This window comes from Doryrhamphus excisus, linkage group LG13 (genome assembly GCF_037039965.1).
Source record: "Doryrhamphus excisus strain RoL-2023G ecotype Guam linkage group LG13, RoL_Dexc_Guam_v1.1, whole genome shotgun sequence".
In the NCBI taxonomy this organism is placed as follows: domain Eukaryota; kingdom Metazoa; phylum Chordata; class Actinopteri; order Syngnathiformes; family Syngnathidae; genus Doryrhamphus; species Doryrhamphus excisus.
Genome location: NC_136369.1, coordinates 2,129,860 through 2,148,572, shown reverse-complemented (window position 1 = coordinate 2,148,572; position 18,713 = coordinate 2,129,860). Strand labels below are relative to the sequence as shown.

General features: G+C 43.4%; 1 protein-coding gene across 1 annotated transcript; it reads left to right on the top strand.

The window, feature by feature from the left end:
* On the top strand, window positions 1–17,489 carry LOC131139484 (solute carrier organic anion transporter family member 3A1-like). Its single transcript, XM_058089145.2, has 10 exons — window positions 1–495; window positions 3,844–4,303; window positions 12,214–12,312; window positions 13,772–14,041; window positions 14,108–14,272; window positions 14,343–14,541; window positions 15,185–15,320; window positions 15,405–15,577; window positions 15,674–15,738; window positions 15,815–17,489. Exons 1-10 carry the CDS (start codon window positions 334–336, stop codon window positions 16,189–16,191), a joined length of 2,106 nt encoding a protein of 701 aa, XP_057945128.2. The 5' UTR covers window positions 1–333; the 3' UTR covers window positions 16,192–17,489.
* Window positions 17,490–18,713: the final 1,224 nt, after the last annotated feature.

The following is an 18,713-nucleotide window of genomic DNA, read 5'->3' as shown; positions in this document are numbered from 1 at the left end:
GTCGTCACTCCGCCTGGAGGACGCAGAGATGCGGCGAGGACCCGGCCAGACCAGTCGATAGCGGTGCAAGTGGACAGGAGATGCAACATTGCGGATGTTCGTGCGTCGGCCATTAGACGGCGTGGCAGACACGCACACGCAGCCCACGCACTGAAATAGCACCCAGGAGGAGGTCGTTGCGATGCCGAGCGGACAGCGGCGTCTCTAACCCGGGAGAGTCGCTCCTCTTCTCCGCCTCGCAGTTGTGCGTGTGTGCGGCAACGGAACCGGATGATCGCCACCGGACCGGACCCGTTCACGTTGACCAGCCCGCGCGGAGCCTGAGGCCGAAGGATGCAGGTTAAAAATCAGATCTGCACCGAGCGGATGAGCACCGACGACCCGGAGCAGGACGACATTAGCCAGAAGAAGACTTCATGTTTTTCCAACATCAAGATCTTCCTGGTGTCGGAATGCGCGCTCATGTTGGCTCAGGGTACCGTCGGCGCCTATCTGGTGAGTCCGTCATCCACCATCATCATTTTGTGTCAGCGTCCTTCAAACCGACAAGGCCATGCTGATGTGCACATGACGCGCCTCACAATGGTGCCGTGAGAAGCATCACATCCATTGAAGCAGGAGATGCGCTGCTTTTTTGGCTGAGACATGAGGCCTTTGCACCAGCCGCGTCACAGACACGCCGTGATGTTGTTGTTGTTGTTGTTGTTGTTGTTGTTGGACACCGAGCAGGTTACCAAACGCTGGCCCGGGAGGTCCACAACCTGCTAGTGCAGGATGCAGCCAACACATGATAGCCGCCTGTGTGGGCCGGCACCCAGGAGACCACTAGTTTTCACTACCAAATATCTTGGTGCTAGAAAAAAAAAAACACTTGAAAGTACTCCCCATTTCCTTTCTTTTACCTTATTAAATGCTGTCTGTCTTTGCTGTCTCTTTCAAGGTCAGCTGCTTATTTGTGTTCTTCCTTTGTTCATTTTACGGGGGCACTTTTCTAAACATTTGGGTCAGGACAACTTTTTGAAATGCTTACAGAACAACCAACTTTAATCTGACTGAACTACAAATACAGTAAAGTCTCGTTATATCGATATTGGTTATATCGAAGTACTGCTTATTACGATACTATTTTCATTTCCCGGCAAATTTCTAGTCTTTTATGATATAATTAGTTCCGTTAGTACGATACCCGGTTATTATGATAATCCGGTTACTACGATGCCCTTTTCATCTCCCGCCAGCCAATTTGGTCTGCTTATATCGATACAAAAGCAGCTTAAATCAATCTTTGCTTAAGGATTTCAATACCAAAAAAGAACACGGCGAACGGCTGCTTCCAGTCAACTTTATTTTTCACACTTCCACCACCAGAGCGCAGCACACACACCGATTCCCGCACTTCCTGGTTCACAGGTCATGCTCAACCCGCCCCACATAGCTGGCCAAACACATGCCTGCAACAGAAGAACCAACTGACATAGCATACACACCTATTCCAACAAAGACACAAGCGTACAAATACATGTATTTAATTGTGTTGTATTCAGATATCTTTTTATCGCTTGCAATAATCACTGTTTTTTATATGTACATGCTGGCGTTCGTGGTTTCTCTCGTGTGTATAGAATCTATACCACGAACGCAGTTGGTTCTATACTATAGAACAATGTCGAGTACATTATTGCCCACTTTTAATGCAGTTCGGCGCAGGATCAGATATATCGACAGTCTGGTTATATCGATATTTTTTCCAACTCCCGACAATATCAATATAACGAGACTTTACTGTATATGAGTAGGAAGATAATCGTGTCTTGCTTACAGTCAGGAATTGTGGCAGTATTCTTCATGAGTGCTACTGGCACGTGGTGAGCTGCGGTTCATTGAGGTAAAGCTGAATTTCAATATGTACTATGGAGCATGAAGTGGGCCATTCTGCAGTTTTCCAACATGATAAAGAGTCCACGCACACCTCCAAGATGGCAAGCGTCTTGCTGAGAAGGTTTTGGACTGGCCGAGTATGTCTCCCCCACACCCGAACCCAATTTAAAGCACCTATGGCACCAGTATATCATTAGACGAAGAGAACTTCTCAACATCTTGATGCGCCAGCCTCTCCCCTTCTCGCTCTGGGGACGCTATATGTCCATGTGTGATGCCTCGGGCCAGAAAGCTACTGTTGAAAATGCGAGCCGGTGGGCTTCCGCATGGACGGCTCGGTCATAGAGCGACTCGCACACCACCTGATGCTGGTGTCGGAGTGTGGCAGATTGGTCGCGCTCATTAGGAGCACCACCTGATGATGACAACACATTCTCTTTGATTGACACTTTAAGAACCGGTGTGATTGGAGAGTGAAAATACACTACAAAAGTATTGGGACATGTGGACAGGTGACAGGTGGAATGCAGCCTGGGGCCATTTCAGCCCAACATTCGTTTTTTTAGGGCCCTTGGCATTTTGTACAAATGAAATGATTATATTATTAAAGATGACTCTAATTTGCTTTGTCACTTGTAACACAAAGCTAAGATGTTGATGTTTTGTTCAGATAGCTTAGCACAGGGGTGGGCAAACTTTGTCATTGATATGACAAAATTTACGGGGGGCAGACTATATATTTTACACGTAACAGTCCACCTGGTATTATTGTATCTGTAAAATTGTCATGCAATCTGCTATTATTATTTATTATTTTATATTTATATTTAAATATTTTAAAAATAATAAAATATTATATAATTACAATAAAATTAAAATAATAATTATTATATTATTATTATGTAAAATATGCAAATATAACAATAATATTATATATAATTAATATAATATTAGCATTAATATAATAATCGTAATAGTTCTAATAATAATTATAATAATCTAATAATAATAATAATTATTATTATTATTATGTGCTTGTGTCCCTTTTTTCAGGAGCACTTTGTAAACAACAGACCATGTCAAAAAAGGAAATTGATAAAACCATCAAAAGGTTGGCTCAGGCCATGATGCCAGGTTGTATGTTGAGTTTAAATGAAATACTTTGGAAAGATTGGGCGGGCCGTATTCAAACACTTGGCGGGCCGGATGTGGCCCCCGGGCTGTAGTTTGCCCACCCCTGGCTTAGCATGTATCGACCTATACTAGATCGTTTTTAGCATCTTCAAATGCACACATTTCAAAACGTGACCCTCCTAGCCATTACATTGTATTTTGTATTGTGCATTGTCTTATTATTTTATAATATTTTATATAAATTATAAATAATATAATTTTATTTTTATATTTTATAATAGTACAAAAATGTAAATATTAAGCCAGCAGACTACTTTTTGATTTGGAAAATTTGAATTACTTCATGTAATATGTCACAAAAGCTCTGTAAGAGTATGTTTTAGAAGCTTTTGGTGCAAACTAAGATAAAAATAGGATAAAAAAAATAGCAGTATATAAAATAATGTACATATTCAACCCAGCAGATGACGTTTTGATTTTGAATATTTGAGTTACGGGCTGCATAGCGGATGTGTGTGGTTAGCGCACAGGCCTCACACCTAGGAGACCCGAGTTCAATTCCACCCTCAGCCATCTCTGTGTGGAGTTTGCATTTTTTCCCCGTGCATGCGTGGGTTTTGTCCGGGTACTCCAAATTGTCCATAGGTATATATGTGAGTGTGAATGGTCGTTTGTCTATACGTATGTGCCCTGTGATTGGCTGGCCACCAGTCTAGGGTTTACCCTGCCTCTCGCCCGAAGACAGCTGGGATAGGCTCCAGCACCCCTGCGACCCTCCTGAGGACAAGTGGTAGAAAATGAATGAATAATTGTACTGTGTCTGTGTTACAGGTGAGTGTTCTGACCACTCTGGAGAGACGCTTCAACCTCCAGAGCGCCGACGTGGGCGTCATTGCCAGCAGCTTCGAAATCGGCAACCTAGCCCTCATCCTCTTTGTCAGCTACTTTGGCGCCAAAGCACACCGGCCACGCCTGATCGGCTGCGGCGGCATCGTCATGGCGCTGGGGGCGCTGCTGTCGGCCCTGCCTGAGTTCCTGACTCACCAGTACGAGTACGAGGCTGGGGACTCGTGGCACGCCGAGGACGGCAGAGACGTCTGCTCCAACACCACCAGGTCCGACAACAAAGACTCGGCATATAAATGCGGCGACCGAGCCAACACCAACATGATGTACCTGCTGCTAATTGGAGCCCAGGTTCTGCTGGGTATCGGGGCCACACCTGTCCAACCTCTGGGAGTGTCCTACATTGATGATCATGTCCACAGGAAGGACTCGTCATTGTATATAGGTAAGCTGCACACACTATACTTATGAAACTAAAATGGATCAAAGTAAAGTGACGAATGCGTAGTAGTTGTTTAGCAATGAGCACTATCAATAAAGTTTTATTTTTATTTTTTATTCTGAATTGCTTTCACGATTTTGAGAGCTATGGGTGCAAAATCCAGGTAGTTTGGCATACTTCTAACATAACTCATTATGCTAAGCTAAGGTAATTACTTTGTAAGTGTTCTTCACAACACTTGGCAGGTATACAAAAGTGTGTTTTGCTCATGGAAACATTTTATATCACCGCCTATGCCACTTTTCACAGGTCACACCGACACCACAAACCAAGAGGTCAAACACACACACACACACACACACACACACGGTACATCCTGTCTGCCAAAGTTGCCAAGGCAACAGTGCAGAGGCAGACAGTGAGGCTGTGTGCCGCTCGTGTTCCTCTCCATCTGTGGAGAGCCTGAATCAGGATGAGACAAATACGAATGGAAGACAAAAAGCCATGTAGTACTGTATATGGCATCATGACGCAATGTACACAGAACTGCTTACTGTACATGTAAACAATGCATCTTTTCATTTCCAATACATTGTCAGAGATGCAGAATGTCTTGGAAGCGACATAGAAATCTCATTATATGAAGAATGGGATTTTTTTAAATTCATGTGCTAATTCCAATTGAAGCGCGCAGACCTCACAGCTAGGGGACCAGGGTTCAATTCCCACCCTTGGCCATCTCTGTGTAGAGTTTGCATGTTCTCCCCGTGCACGCGTGGGTTTTCTCCGGGTACTCCGGTTTCCTCCCACATTCCAAAAACATGCTAGGTTAATTGGTGACTCCAAATTGTCCATAGGTATGAATGTGAGTGTGAATGGTTGTTTGTCTATATGTGCCCTGTGATTGGCTGGCGACCAGTCCAGGGTGTACCCCGCCTCTCGCCCGAAGACAGCTGGGATAGGCTCCAGCACCCCCGCGACCCTCGTGAGGAAAAAGCGGTAGAAAATGAATGAATGAATGAATGAATGAATTCCAATTGACGTGATAAAAAAAAAACCACACAAGGAAAATAAATGGATGAGGGCGGTTATTGTTGGCTTACAAGACATCCAGTCCACATTTCAGCGAGTATTTTATTCAATCTTGCCAAAAGACAAATAAATTTAAACAGCATGTACCGCAGTGTATTAACCACGGTGGGGGTAGTGTCACAGGCCAGGGCTGCACAAGTGCTGCCGGCACATGGGAAGCTGCGGTTCATTGTGGTAAAAAATGAATACCAAAATTTTAGCCGGTGATTGCCATGATCGTCCCTGCTTGTTGAGCGTCATGACATATTGCTTATTGTTCACCCTGGCAGTCCTTGATCATCATGAGAGTCCATGATTGTAATGATAGGCCATGCTCGTTGTTCATAGTGACAGTTTATTATTGTCATAGGAGGCAGTCTGGGCTTGTTGAGTGTCATGACAGACCTTCTCTTTGTTCGTTATTAGATTCCATGATCATTGTTCATCATGACAGTCCATGATCGTTATAAGAGCCCATGCTCAATGTTCGTAATGACGACTCAGGATCATGACAGCCCATGCATGTTGAGTCCATGTTTGTTGTTTATATCAACCGTCTCAGGGCTCGACAATAACGATGTACCGATGGCGCGGGGCAAGTTAAAACAAAATTGGGGCAAGTAAATCCAATCAGTGATATTCCCGTCGGGCAAGTGCACTTTGGCATTCCATACTGCCAAGAGTTTTTTTTAAAGCGGTTCTTGTTGGGTGTTGGTAAAACACGGACTGCGTAATTTCGGTGGTAATTTGTCAAAGCAATCCTTGCAAATCTTGAAATGGACCAATCAGAATCGTTTATTTAGGCCGCGGTCCGTGTTTTACCCACACCCGTTCTTGTTCACGATCAACCAATCAGCGATCGTTTGACTAGTTGGCGTCCCTGCCAACATGGTCTAATTCTTCAACAACTTGTGAAGGAAAACAGCAAAAAGTGATGAACCAGTGCCTCCTAAACAAGTATTTTATTAGCGGCAGCAAATCAAATGATGGCACAGGTGAGTGAATCACATTGCTGTGACAATTTGAAGTGGTCACAATGAAACACCACCGATTAGATCCAATACCAAGTGCTGATTTTGCATAAGCTACAAAATCTAGCGCTTCCATTTCTCTGTGTATTTTTCTCACCTTTTGCTTCACAAATTATTGTTTGACCATTCAGCGTGTCATTGGTGATGACAATTAATGGTTGTTGATCATCATGACATTCCATGCTCGATGGTCATCCTGGTCACCTCCCACAGTGTGAATGACGGGCCATGTTCTGACGCTCCATAATTGCACCCAGCCGGCGTCATCTGTATTTTTAGCTAACAAGCGCAACGCCTATTTCGCCGCTTCCCTTTCACAGCCATGGCTCGCCGGCATTGTTTGAAGACTTCCACGTGTGAAGACACAGCTGCTGCAGTGTAAGCCAACCCTCTGAATAATGCAGTGTGACAGGGAAGCAGTTAGGAGTTTAGCAAACATCCCAGCCAATGATTAAATATTAAGCAGCGACACTTCACAGGAGAGGCTGCCTGTGGGCACAACTTCACCCTGACACAGATCAATACTATTCAAGTGGGATTTAGTCCACCGGGAACGAACCAGAAAGTACTTAGCACTTAACCAAAGGGAGGTCGCCCACAAAGCACCGGTATCTACTCTGTGTGTCCTAATGAAGGACTTCATGAATCCTTCGCAGTATCACACTTCTTGGAGGTGAAATGTCATTCATCCGTAATTTGAGAGCATGTTAGGTTTCTCAAGGCATGCGTAAAGTGTGTCACTGTTCTGCCAGCACATATAGTAGACATTAGGAAGGATACACCTTAAGTCCAGCACATGTACAACAATCTTAATTTTACATTTTCCATGAACCAGGATTCCCAATGGAAGCATTCTCCCTGCGCCAGAAACACAAATACAGTAAAGTGTCGTTATATCGATATTCTCGGGAGTCGGAAAAAATACCGATATAACCGGACTATCCATATATCCGATCCTGCGCCGAACTGCATTAAAAGTGGGCGGATCTTTGATATGGCATGTCATTTTCTCCTTGAGTTCATGGATTGCGTATCTAGCATGCTTTTGTACTACAATACATTTTGTACTACAGTAAATAAAAATAAACTTACACTGTAGTGATTACCGGTTACCGGGACATAATTCACCGATAGGGAAGGTGTTGCCACCCGGAGGGGTAGGCGCGAGGGACGGGTGTTTTCCGCTGTGTGTGCTGCACTCTGGTGGTGGAAGTGTGAAAAATAAAGTTGACTGGAAGCAGCCGTTCGCCGTGTTCTTTTTTGGTATTGAAATCCTTAAGCAAAGATTGATTTAAGCTGCTTTTGTATCGATATAAGCAGACCAAATTGGCTGGCGGGAGATGAAAAGGGCATCGTAGTAACCGGATTATCATAATAACCGGGTATCGTACTAACAGAGGTAATTATATCATAAAAGACTAGAAATTTGCCGGGAAATGAAAATAGTATCGTAATAAGTAGTAATTCGTTTTAACCGATATCGATATAACGAGACTTTACTGTAGTACAAAAACTTTACGACTGGGCAGGAATTAAGCATTTTATTTCTTTCTGCTGCCTAGTTCTTACCAAAGTGCACGTTGCTGATTGCAGAAGCTGTGGACTACTGATGCAGCGCTCAGTGATTTTCCGTGCTTCTGTAATTGTGGTGCGTCGTATAAAACCTCCTTTTGTACATCCGTGATGCAGACGACCGGATGGCCTCCTACGGAAAGACCAACATGCTCCTGTAGTGTCACTGCCACACAGTAATTGGACTATTGATTGTTGTCAGTGGCTGAGACTGATACCTCGGGCCCAGACAAGCGACCCTCTATGTGATGTATTGCTTGTAGCACCTCCAACAGTTAAACAACTCTTCTGTCTCATCCTTCAGCCTCTGCTAAGGAGCCCCAAACACCTGCTGGCTGATTAAGTTGACTCCATGTGCCTTTTTGTCCAGGGTTCCAATCCATCCCTTCATTTTGGATCCACAAATGGGTCATGGGGGCAGCAGGCCCAGCGGGGTCACCACAGGTTTCCCCCTGGGAGACACCAGAACTGATGAGCTATATAATCCCCCTGGAGTCTTTTTAGGTCCACCTCAGGGTCTCTTGGCACCTTCAGTGGGAGATCTCTAGCAGGCTTCCAGCAAATGACCTTTAAACAATAATATGTTCTTCTGTTGCATATCCTGCAGTGGGGGATATAAATATTCCATTCCCTGCTGATTTTCAATGTTTACCCCATAAAAAGATATGAGCAGCACAGAAGTTTTATGGTAGGTTTATTGTAACAGCAAGACAGAGAATATAAAAAATACTAAATGAAGGTTATAAATGAATTTCTATTTGATCCACCCTCGCAGACCAGGTTATTTTCCTATGTGGTAAACATAACCTTAAATGTTCATTTATCTCTTTTATTTGTCATTTACAGTAAAGTCTCGTTATATCGATATCGGTTAAAACGAATTACTACTTATTACGATACTATTTTCATTTCCCGGCAAATTTCTAGTCTTTTATGATATAATTAGCTCCGGGGTGAATTATGTCCCGGTAACCGGTAATCAAAGTTTATTTTTATTTACTGTAGTACAAAATGTATTGTAGTACAAAAGCATGCTAGATACGCAATCCATGAACTCAAGGAGAAAATTACATGCCATATCAAAGATCCGCCCACTTTTAATGCAGTTCGGCGCAGGATCGGATATATGGATAGTCTGGTTATATCGATATTTTTTCCGACTCCCGAGAATATCGATATAACGAGACTTTACTGTATATGCATTTATGCAGGTAAAACTAAGATATGCCTTTATTCGTCCCTCAGTGGGGAAATTCTTTAAACTAGGTTAAAAGTTTAAAGTGTCCACATCTTAGATGGGTGACGAGCTGATTTCAGGTCACGGTTGGCAATTTGCATGATTTCCAAGAAACATGAACGCTTATAAGGTGCAGTAAGGAGATGACAGCACACAACAACAGAGGTTTGTTGGAGCCACACTCAGCTTGTTTACATTGGGGGGGGGTGGGAAGCCTGAAGAAAGCCACTGTGTCGTTGGCGGGTCAGCATCTCTCCCCGTTGCTCACATAGCCGCCTCCTTTCATGGCTGTAATGCGTGTAATGAAGCGCAGCGCGTCCACTGCAGCAAAATGTTTTCACTCCACTGGAGTTATTACGCTCCCTCTTCTGGACAGGCAAGGAAGCAGCGGACGCTGACTCAGCAGTCGGATCGGCCGGGCTTGCTCTCATTTATGCACCTTTGCCAGTGATTGAACGGTGCCATAATGCCAACGTGGAATTATTCCTGTGACCTTCGTCTTGCACAACCCGAGCAGAGGCCAGTAGTGTGATTCATCCACTTAATGCACACAACACCGTTCATTCGAGGAGGCTGTTTAACCTTCACATTGTCGGGAAAATAATCTGCTGTCACCGGACCTTTACACCTAATGTTTTAGATAATATTTTGGCATGGAAGTGCTGAAAAAAAAAACAAAATGATTAAACTAGTTTTCACTAGGCATGCTTGGATTGATCGGCGGCGTACAAAACATGTGATTGGCATATGCCAATAAATGCCTTTCATAGCCGATCACATGACAATTATGTCATGACAACACAAACATGACGTACAGTAAAGTCTCGTTATATCGATATCGGTTAAAACGAATTACTACTTATTACGATACTATTTTCATTTCCCGGCAAATTTCTAGTCTTTTATGATATAATTAGCTCCGTTAGTACGATACACGGTTATTATGATAATCCGGTTACTAGGATGCCCTTTTTGGTCTGCTTATTGGTCTGCTTATATCGATACAAAATCTTTGCTTAAGGATTTCAATACCAAAAAGAACACGGCGAACGGCTGCTTCCAGTCAACTTTATTTTTCACACTTCCACCACCAGAGTGCAGCACACACAGCGGAAAACACCCGTCCCTCGCGCCTACCCCTCCGGGTGGCAACACCTTCCCTATCGATAGTTCCGGGGTGAATTATGTCCCGGTAACCGGTAATCACTACAGCGTAAGTTTATTTTTATTTATTGTAGTACAAAATTTATTGTAGTACAAAAGCATGCTAGATACGCAATCCATGAACTCAAGGAGAAAATTACATGCCATATCAAAGATCCGCCCACTTTTAATGCAGTTCGGCGCAGGATCGGATATATGGATAGTCCGGTTATATCGGTATTTTTTCCGACTCCTGAGAATATCGATATAACGAGACTTTACTGTATGTGCACTTGGTAAGAAATTGGTAATTGTAAAGAAGTTGGCTAATCATGTGTATACATTTTGATGGTTTTATGACGATATATTGTGCCCTGTTATGTTTGCATTTTTATTTTTACCATCTGTCTTCTTCCCTCTCCTTTCTGAATGGCGTCTTGGCTCTGCTGAAGAGTCTGTCAACCTGCCACTTCCAAATGTCTGGCCACCACCACAAGAGACAAAGTGCTCTTTTTAATTGTAATACTAATAAAAATACATATACACATGAGGAAAACAGCATTTTAATTTTTTTTGCATTTCTTTCTCTTCCAGACAACATTTGTGATAGCTGTAGTGTTGCTGAGACAGACGATCTCCTTCCACTAATATGTTATCCTATTGACTCAAAAAGGCCTCGTTGTCCCACAGAGTCATTCTTCCGGTGTCGTATTCCGTGGATTGCCATTTTGTACAGTGCAGCTCTAATGCATCCGTGATCCATGCACAGGCAGAGCTGCAATCACCGCACAGTCAATAAGAGATTTACATTCAGCCTTCAAGCGCTAATTAAAAGTTTAGCGCCATCTGAATGAATTAGAACAAGCAATTAATGTATTGAGTCCGACCTTCTTTGTGAACGGCAGCTTTCAAGGTTCATTTAAAGGAATAGTGGAGTGGACGATTTGCCTTCCCTTTTGCCAATTGTGCAATAAAAAGCTAAAGTAGACTCAATAGGAGGGATGTATGATAATATCAGCCAACTGATAATAATAGCCGATATCGGTATACTTTTTCCTGCTTGATAACATGCAGGTTTAGTGGCGACTCTGAATCGTCCATAGATACGAATGTGAGTGTGAATGGTTGTTTGTCTATGTGCCCTGTGATTGGCTGGCCACCAGGCCAAGGTGTCGGCTTCAGCATACCCTCACAGCATAGAAAATGAGTACTTTTTTCTATAACTTGTATTGCCTATTGAAGTATTTGTCATGTTTTGTATAGTAGCATCGCAGTAAAAGAAGCATCACGTCTTCATTCACGACATGACAAGTCAACTGACATTAGTTTGAGCGAAGATCTGCTGCCAACATCGGTATCGGTAACGACGTGCAGGACAATATGTGTATATCGGACACAATACTGAGCATTTATGACTTAATAGTGATTACATTTACATGAAACATACGGTGAGGTACTCCAACCACAGCGATAAACACAAATGCTGTCAATCAAAGCTGAGCATTGATGTTGTGGTATTTCTGATCAAGCATCTACTTAGTGTACAATCCCAAGAGACAACCAATGAGACCATTTCCTGTTTGATTATTTATGACCTTGCAGGAAATATCTAACATGGGATCAATAATTGAGCAGAATATGACACAGACTGGGAATGAGTCTATGATGGTGTTTAAAGTCCAACATCTTATCTGTCATTTATAGAAAACATTACGGCCATCACCGGATGCTTTTTTTTTTCCAGAAAGGCTCCATCTTTCTAATTTAAACACTCCTCTCGACTTCATTTCAGTGGCGCCCTCTGCTGTGAGAAGAAGTGAAGTGTGTTTACATTTCATTCTTTTTTCTCTCTTTCACAGGAATTTTATTTTCAACGTTAGTGTTTGGGCCAGCTTGTGGCTTCATCTTAGGTTCCGTCTGTACCAAAGTCTACGTTGACGCCGTCTTCATCGACACCAGTGAGTTGATTTTCATAACTCATTTGTGCTTCAAATAAAATGATAACCAAGCGGAACACAAAGGACGTTGATGTTGTACTGTGTTACCTAAAATGCTCCTAATTCATGTCCAAGATCTGTGATGTTGCATCTGGGGTGTCCAAACTTTTTCCACAAGGGTTGCTTTGATATTATGTACAGTAAAGTCTCGTTATATCGATATAGGTTAAAATGAATTACTACTTATTACGATACTATTTTCATTTCCCGGCAAATTTCTAGTCTTTTATGATATAATTAGCTCTGTTAGTACGATACCCGGTTATTATGATAATCCGGTTACTACGATGCCCTTTTCATCTCCCGCCAGCCAATTTGGTCTGCTTATATCGATACAAAAGCAGCTTAAATCAATCTTTGCTTAAGGATTTCAATACCAAAAAAGAAGACGGCGAACGGCTGCTTCCAGTCAACTTTATTTTTCACACTTCCACCACCAGAGTGCAGCACACACAGCGGAAAACACCCGTCCCTCGCGCCTACCCCTCCGGGTGGCAACACCTTCCCTATCGATAGTTCCGGGGTGAATTATGTCCCGGTAACCGGTAATCACTACAGCGTAAGTTTATTTTTATTTACTGTAGTACAAAATGTATTGTAGTACAAAAGCATGCTAGATACGCAATCCATGAACTCAAGGAGAAAATTACATGCCATATCAAAGATCCGCCCACTTTTAATGCAGTTTGGCGCAGGATCGGATATATGGATAGTCTGGTTATATCGGTATTTTTTCCGACTCCCGAGAATATCGATATAACGAGACTTTACTGTATTATTATTATTATGTATATTAAGTATATGCCAAGAAGTGATGTACATTTCAAGGAAAAAAAACTGCCTCCCATTTTTGTGATGTAGGTAAAAAAGCCCAACATCGGTATTTCTCTTTGACTACCTCTGTTTTTTGCTTTTTCTTTTCATATTATGACTTTAATCCCATCATATTTTTTAATTTTCATAATATTCTGACTACATTATATATTCCGACAGTTTTTGTTCTTTTATATGTTCACTCTATTCTATGCTACTACGGTGACATTATTTTCCTTATTTTTATAAATCCAAAAATTTCATGTATTACTTTAAAAAAAAAAAAATTATTGCAGATTTTTCAATTTTTGTAGTTTTCTTAAGAAATTAGAAAACAATGATAAAATGACTTTTCATTGTGAAGCAGATGTTCACCCACTAATAGAGAACGTGACCTGGGCTTAGACCATCCTGGAACAGGCTAGTTTTAACTGTCCTGATGTATTGTTAGAAATAGCCCTCGGGCCACACTTTGGACACCCCTGTGTTCATGCTGAATGCTTGGTGTAGCATAAATGTACTTGAATGTCTGCTATTGTGACAAATACATCACAATAACAGTCGCCAATAGCAACAGCCTGATAGCAATGTGTATGTTCCATTCAAGGTAAGCTGGACATCACTCCAGAAGACCCTCGCTGGATCGGGGCCTGGTGGGGCGGCTTCCTCCTCTGTGGTGCCTTACTCTTCCTGTCGGCCCTGTTGATGTTCGGCTTCCCTCAGGCCCTGGACGAGCAGACTCTGGACGGTGCTGCGGAGAGCGAGCAGGCCATGCTGCCGTCGCCCCTCAGCCTGGACTACCAGGCCTCCAAACCCAAAGTGGGCATCCACGGCTTCGACCTGAATAGTGGGCTCTCTGTGTGTGAGCACCTGAGAGGTGAGTGTAGGAGGAAGAGTTGTTAAAAGAGAGCAGTGACTTGATGTGGCGTCCTTTTTGGCTCAGTCATCCCCCGGGTGACCAGACACCTGCTGTCCAATCCCGTGTTCAGCTGCATCACGCTGGCCGCCTGCATGGAGATCGCCGTGGTGGCTGGCTTTGCCGCCTTCCTTGGCAAATACCTGGAGCAGCAGTTCAACCTCACCACTTCCTCAGCCAATCAGCTGCTAGGTAAGCGGGGGCTTTTACCCCCTTCCTGGTCCGTTCAGGCAAGCAAACACGCTTCCTTCCTTCCCTGCAGGAATGACGGCCATCCCTTGCGCCTGTCTGGGGATCTTCCTCGGGGGGCTGCTGGTGAAGAAGCTCAACCTGTCGGCCCTTGGCGCCGTCCGCATGGCCATGTTGGTCAACCTGGTGTCCACCGCATGCTACGTCTCTTTCCTCTTCCTGGGCTGTGACACCGGGCCGGTTGCCGGGGTGACGGTCGCCTACAGCAACGAGTAAGTTGTACCACATGACACCACTGTGAGACCTTCTTATTTCTCCTTAATTATATGGCCTTAATCATCCATCAAAATGTCTGATATTACTTACAAAAAGTGTATTTTTCCACATTTTTCCTCAAGAGGCGCTGTATAGGTTTTTTGGTGGCCTCCTTCCCAATCAATTCTTGGATCAAACCCATCCTATCCCTGATTTCATTCAGTATCAGTCTCCAGAACTACTGTGCTTCTACAGCAGCCTGTTTAGATAGAAAGACAATACCGCCCTCTGCTGGTTCTGCCAGGTAGTGGACTGTGCTCTTTTTACCACAGTGGTGTCCAATTTCTTCATCAACACAGAGGATGATTATGGTCACACTGAAAAGAAAAATATTGAAAAGGTTACAGGGAAAAAGTTAGCAAAGTTGAAAAGTAAGTATGGATTTTGATATTCAAAAATGATGTAAATAACATCTTTATAAAAAAACATTGTCATCTACAATGATATAATTTGCCTTCATTTAATTAAAATTAGACAGAGTAAAAGGAACCCCTCCCTCCCTATGATTTAACTGTAAAAAAATAAGTCCAGCAATGCATTTCTGACAATTCTCGCCATGTGAATCGTATAATTCGGTTCCCCTCTTGACTCACTCTGCAGGACGCTGCAATCCTGGCAGCGGCCCGAGTCGCCTTGCATCAGCAGCTGCAACTGCTACACGGCCTCCGTGAGCCCCGTGTGCGGCTCCAACGGCGTCACCTACCTCTCGGCCTGCTTCGCCGGCTGCACCAAAGCGGTGAGTGGCGCTCAGTGTCAGTGTCTGCTGTAAACGTACCTGAAGCGTCTGCTTTGTGGGCCCTGAAACACGTTGCCTCATCAGAACCTGACGGGGTGCGCGTGCATATCCAGCACCAGTGAGGAGGGGGTGGCTCTACCGGGCAAGTGTCCCAGTCCAGGCTGCCAGCAGGCCTTCCTTACCTTCCTGTGTGTCATCTGCCTGTGCAGCATGATTGGCGCCATGGCCCAGACACCCTCTGTCATCATCCTCATCAGGTCAGAGAACAATCTGTTCATATGTGATATGCCCACTAGAGGGAGCCATTTCAAAAAATATGTGAAAAAGCATGATATTTGTATTTTTCTTTAAAGAACCGTGAGTCCAGATCTGAAGTCCTACGCCCTGGGGGTCCTATTCCTGCTACTGAGGCTAATTGGTTAGCAAACACGGCACATCCTGAATGTTGGCGTACGTGTGCTGATCTCAAAGCGGCGCTCTCCCCTCTCCCCCAGGTTTCATTCCCCCACCCCTCATCTTCGGCATGGGCATCGACTCCACCTGCCTGTTCTGGAGCTCGGTGTGCGGCGAGAAGGGGGCGTGCATGTTGTACGACAACGTGGCCTACAGGCACCTGTACGTCAGCATCGCCATCGCGCTCAAGTCATCGGCCTTTGTCCTCTACGCCACCACATGGCAGTGCCTGAGGAAGAACTACAGGAAGTACATCAAGAACAGTGAGGGTTACCTCACGCCCACCGAGCTCTTCTCCTCCAACGTGACTCTGGACAACCTGGGCAAGGACTTGGCCCACAGCCCCGTCTCCAGGACCAAGTACGTGTACAACCTGGACGACCAGGAGATGTGCGACAACGTGGAGTCGGTGTTATAGTGGCGGCCGTCGCCGTCACGAGGCGCAGGAGAGGTTAGTTTCTCTCTGTCACTCAGAGCTTCATCTTACTCTCGGCTCGTGTAGGTTCTCGCAGAAGTTGCACTGAAATCATCAACCCTTTTTATTTTTTACTGAAGGATGGACTTACTTGAATTTGATTCTGTCTGATCTGCATTCACCTGATATTTCATCTCGGAGAATAATAATCATACTCATCCATACTGTCAGTAGATCCCCGCAATTCAATCACTATTTGTGGTTTTCGCAGGGGGAAAAAAAGAATGCACACCCATAAAAATCCCTAAAAATGCCTATTTTTGATATAATAAGCTTCTCACACATATTTTACACAGGTATACAGTATAAAAAACCTGCACAATATCACTTCTTGTCAAAGCATCTTCCTTCCTTCCTACCCGCATATCCGGAAAATAAATTTTCCAATGGTGCAATGCTGAACTGCGACTAGACGGGGATCTACTGCATCATCAAAATCATCCAATAATCTTCTGTCTTTGAATGTGAAAATGTTGACATTATGAGGCAAAGTATTAGTTTAGAACTCCAAACCACAATCACCTGTCCACCAGTTGGTATCGCCGTATGAGACATAGACAATTTGACAAACAGAAGCATTGAACTGTATTCTCTTTTTTTAAAAAAAAACAAATATGTTTTGCACCAGTGAGACTACAGTGGAACCTCTAAAGTTGAACACAAGAATGTTGGTTCAACTCCGGTTTGATCGTAGAATGAATCTGTTCCGATGTCCTGCTATGGCCATCATAGAAGCTTTACTACTAAGTGTGCAGGCGATGTTTCACCTCCGACTAACTTTGGACCGCACTGTGGGCTCGTGGCTTGCAGGAGATCAAGGGTTTGAGTCTCCAAATCTCCATGTGGAGTTAGCATGTTCTTCCCGTGCTTGTGTGGGTTTTCTCTGAGTGCTCCGGATTCCTCCCTAAGTCGTCCATGGATGTGACTGTGAGTGTGAATGTTTGTTTATATAACGGTTCATTTTTGTTAATAATTTGTTCCATAAGTTTTGATTTCATGGAGAATAAATCATTTTTCATGCAGGAAACAATATGAAATAATTATAAATCCTGGAAAGATTGAATTCAGTAGTGTTCCTTACCGTCTTTATCGAATCGCGAGTACTCATAATTATCTTTGGCCCCGTGGCTCGTTATTTAGCAGTCATGCACGGATGCACCGACAGTGGTTTCGTTTACATTGGAATACCTCACAAGTTAGAAATTAAAGTTCCACATGTCCAACAGGGAGTAGAAAGAACCATTAATTTCCCATCATTTCTTAATACGTTTATTCACTTCCTGTATTCAACATGTACCTTTTACCAATCTGAAATAATGTAGTTATATTAACGCTAGGCAGTATAACAATGTACAGTAAAGTCTCGTTATATCGATATCGGTTAAAACGACGATACTATTTTCATTTCCCGGCAAATTTCTAGTCTTTTATGATATAATTAGCTCCGTTAGTACGATACACGGTTATTATGATAATCCGGTTACTAGGATGCCCTTTTCATCTCCCGCCAGCCAATTTGGTCTGCTTATATCGATACAAAAGCAGCTTAAATCAATCTTTGCTTAAGGATTTCAATACCAAAAAAGAACACGGCGAACGGCTGCTTCCAGTCAACTTTATTTTTCACACTTCCACCACCAGAGTGCAGCACACACAGCGGAAAACACCCGTCCCTCGCGCCTACCCCTCCGGGTGGCAACACCTTCCCTATCGATAGTTCCGGGGTGAATTATGTTCCGGGGTGAATTATGTCCCGGTAACCGGTAATCACTACAGCGTAAGTTTATTTTTATTTACTGTAGTACAAAATGTATTGTAGTACAAAAGCATGCTAGATACGCAATCCATGAACTCAAGGAGAAAATTACATGCCATATCAAAGATCCGCCCACTTTTAATGCAGTTCTGCGCAGGATTGGATATATGGATAGTCTCCCATAGACTCCCGAGAATATCGATATAACGAGACTTTACTGTATTACAATAATAGTTAAGGCTGGTAAATCAATAGAAATTAATTGTATAACATTCCTAATCAATAACAATAAGCGTAGGGTGCAGCACAAAGTAAATGGACTAGTTTGTTTTACGTGCAATATTGTACCAAAACTTAGACAGTGTACAAACACTGGCAATATTTTAACAAAAACCTAAGCCACAAAGTCATCTGAGATAGGCTCGATCTCACCCGTCACCCTGACGACGACACACACTAAATGCAATGAACGAATGAATGTTAGCTTTGCCAGCATGTGAGGACGAGTTTTTACTGCTTTGAATGTGAGTCACTTCCCTTCTTGTCTGTATCGTTTGTCTGTATTCAAAGAAAAAGCAAAACGTGCACTTTGATGCTCGCTGAATGCAACGCTCTTGTCAAGCATGATGGCAGTTTGAAGTCTCGTTTGTCTTTCTCTGACCGTGGTCTCATCCTACGACATCTGAGGTGCTCCACTTTTGAGGTTCCA

What these genes read in the sequence shown, in the direction of transcription:
- LOC131139484 (XM_058089145.2), top strand. Translation starts at nt 334, where the DNA reads ATGCAGGTTAAAAATCAGATCTGCACCGAGCGGATGAGCACCGACGAC. An exon ending in TGTGTGTGAGCACCTGAGAG is followed by an intron (nt 14,042 to 14,107) that starts GTGAGTGTAGGA and finishes TTTTTGGCTCAG; the next exon opens with TCATCCCCCGGGTGACCAGA. An exon ending in ACGGTCGCCTACAGCAACGA is followed by an intron (nt 14,542 to 15,184) that starts GTAAGTTGTACC and finishes CTCACTCTGCAG; the next exon opens with GACGCTGCAATCCTGGCAGC.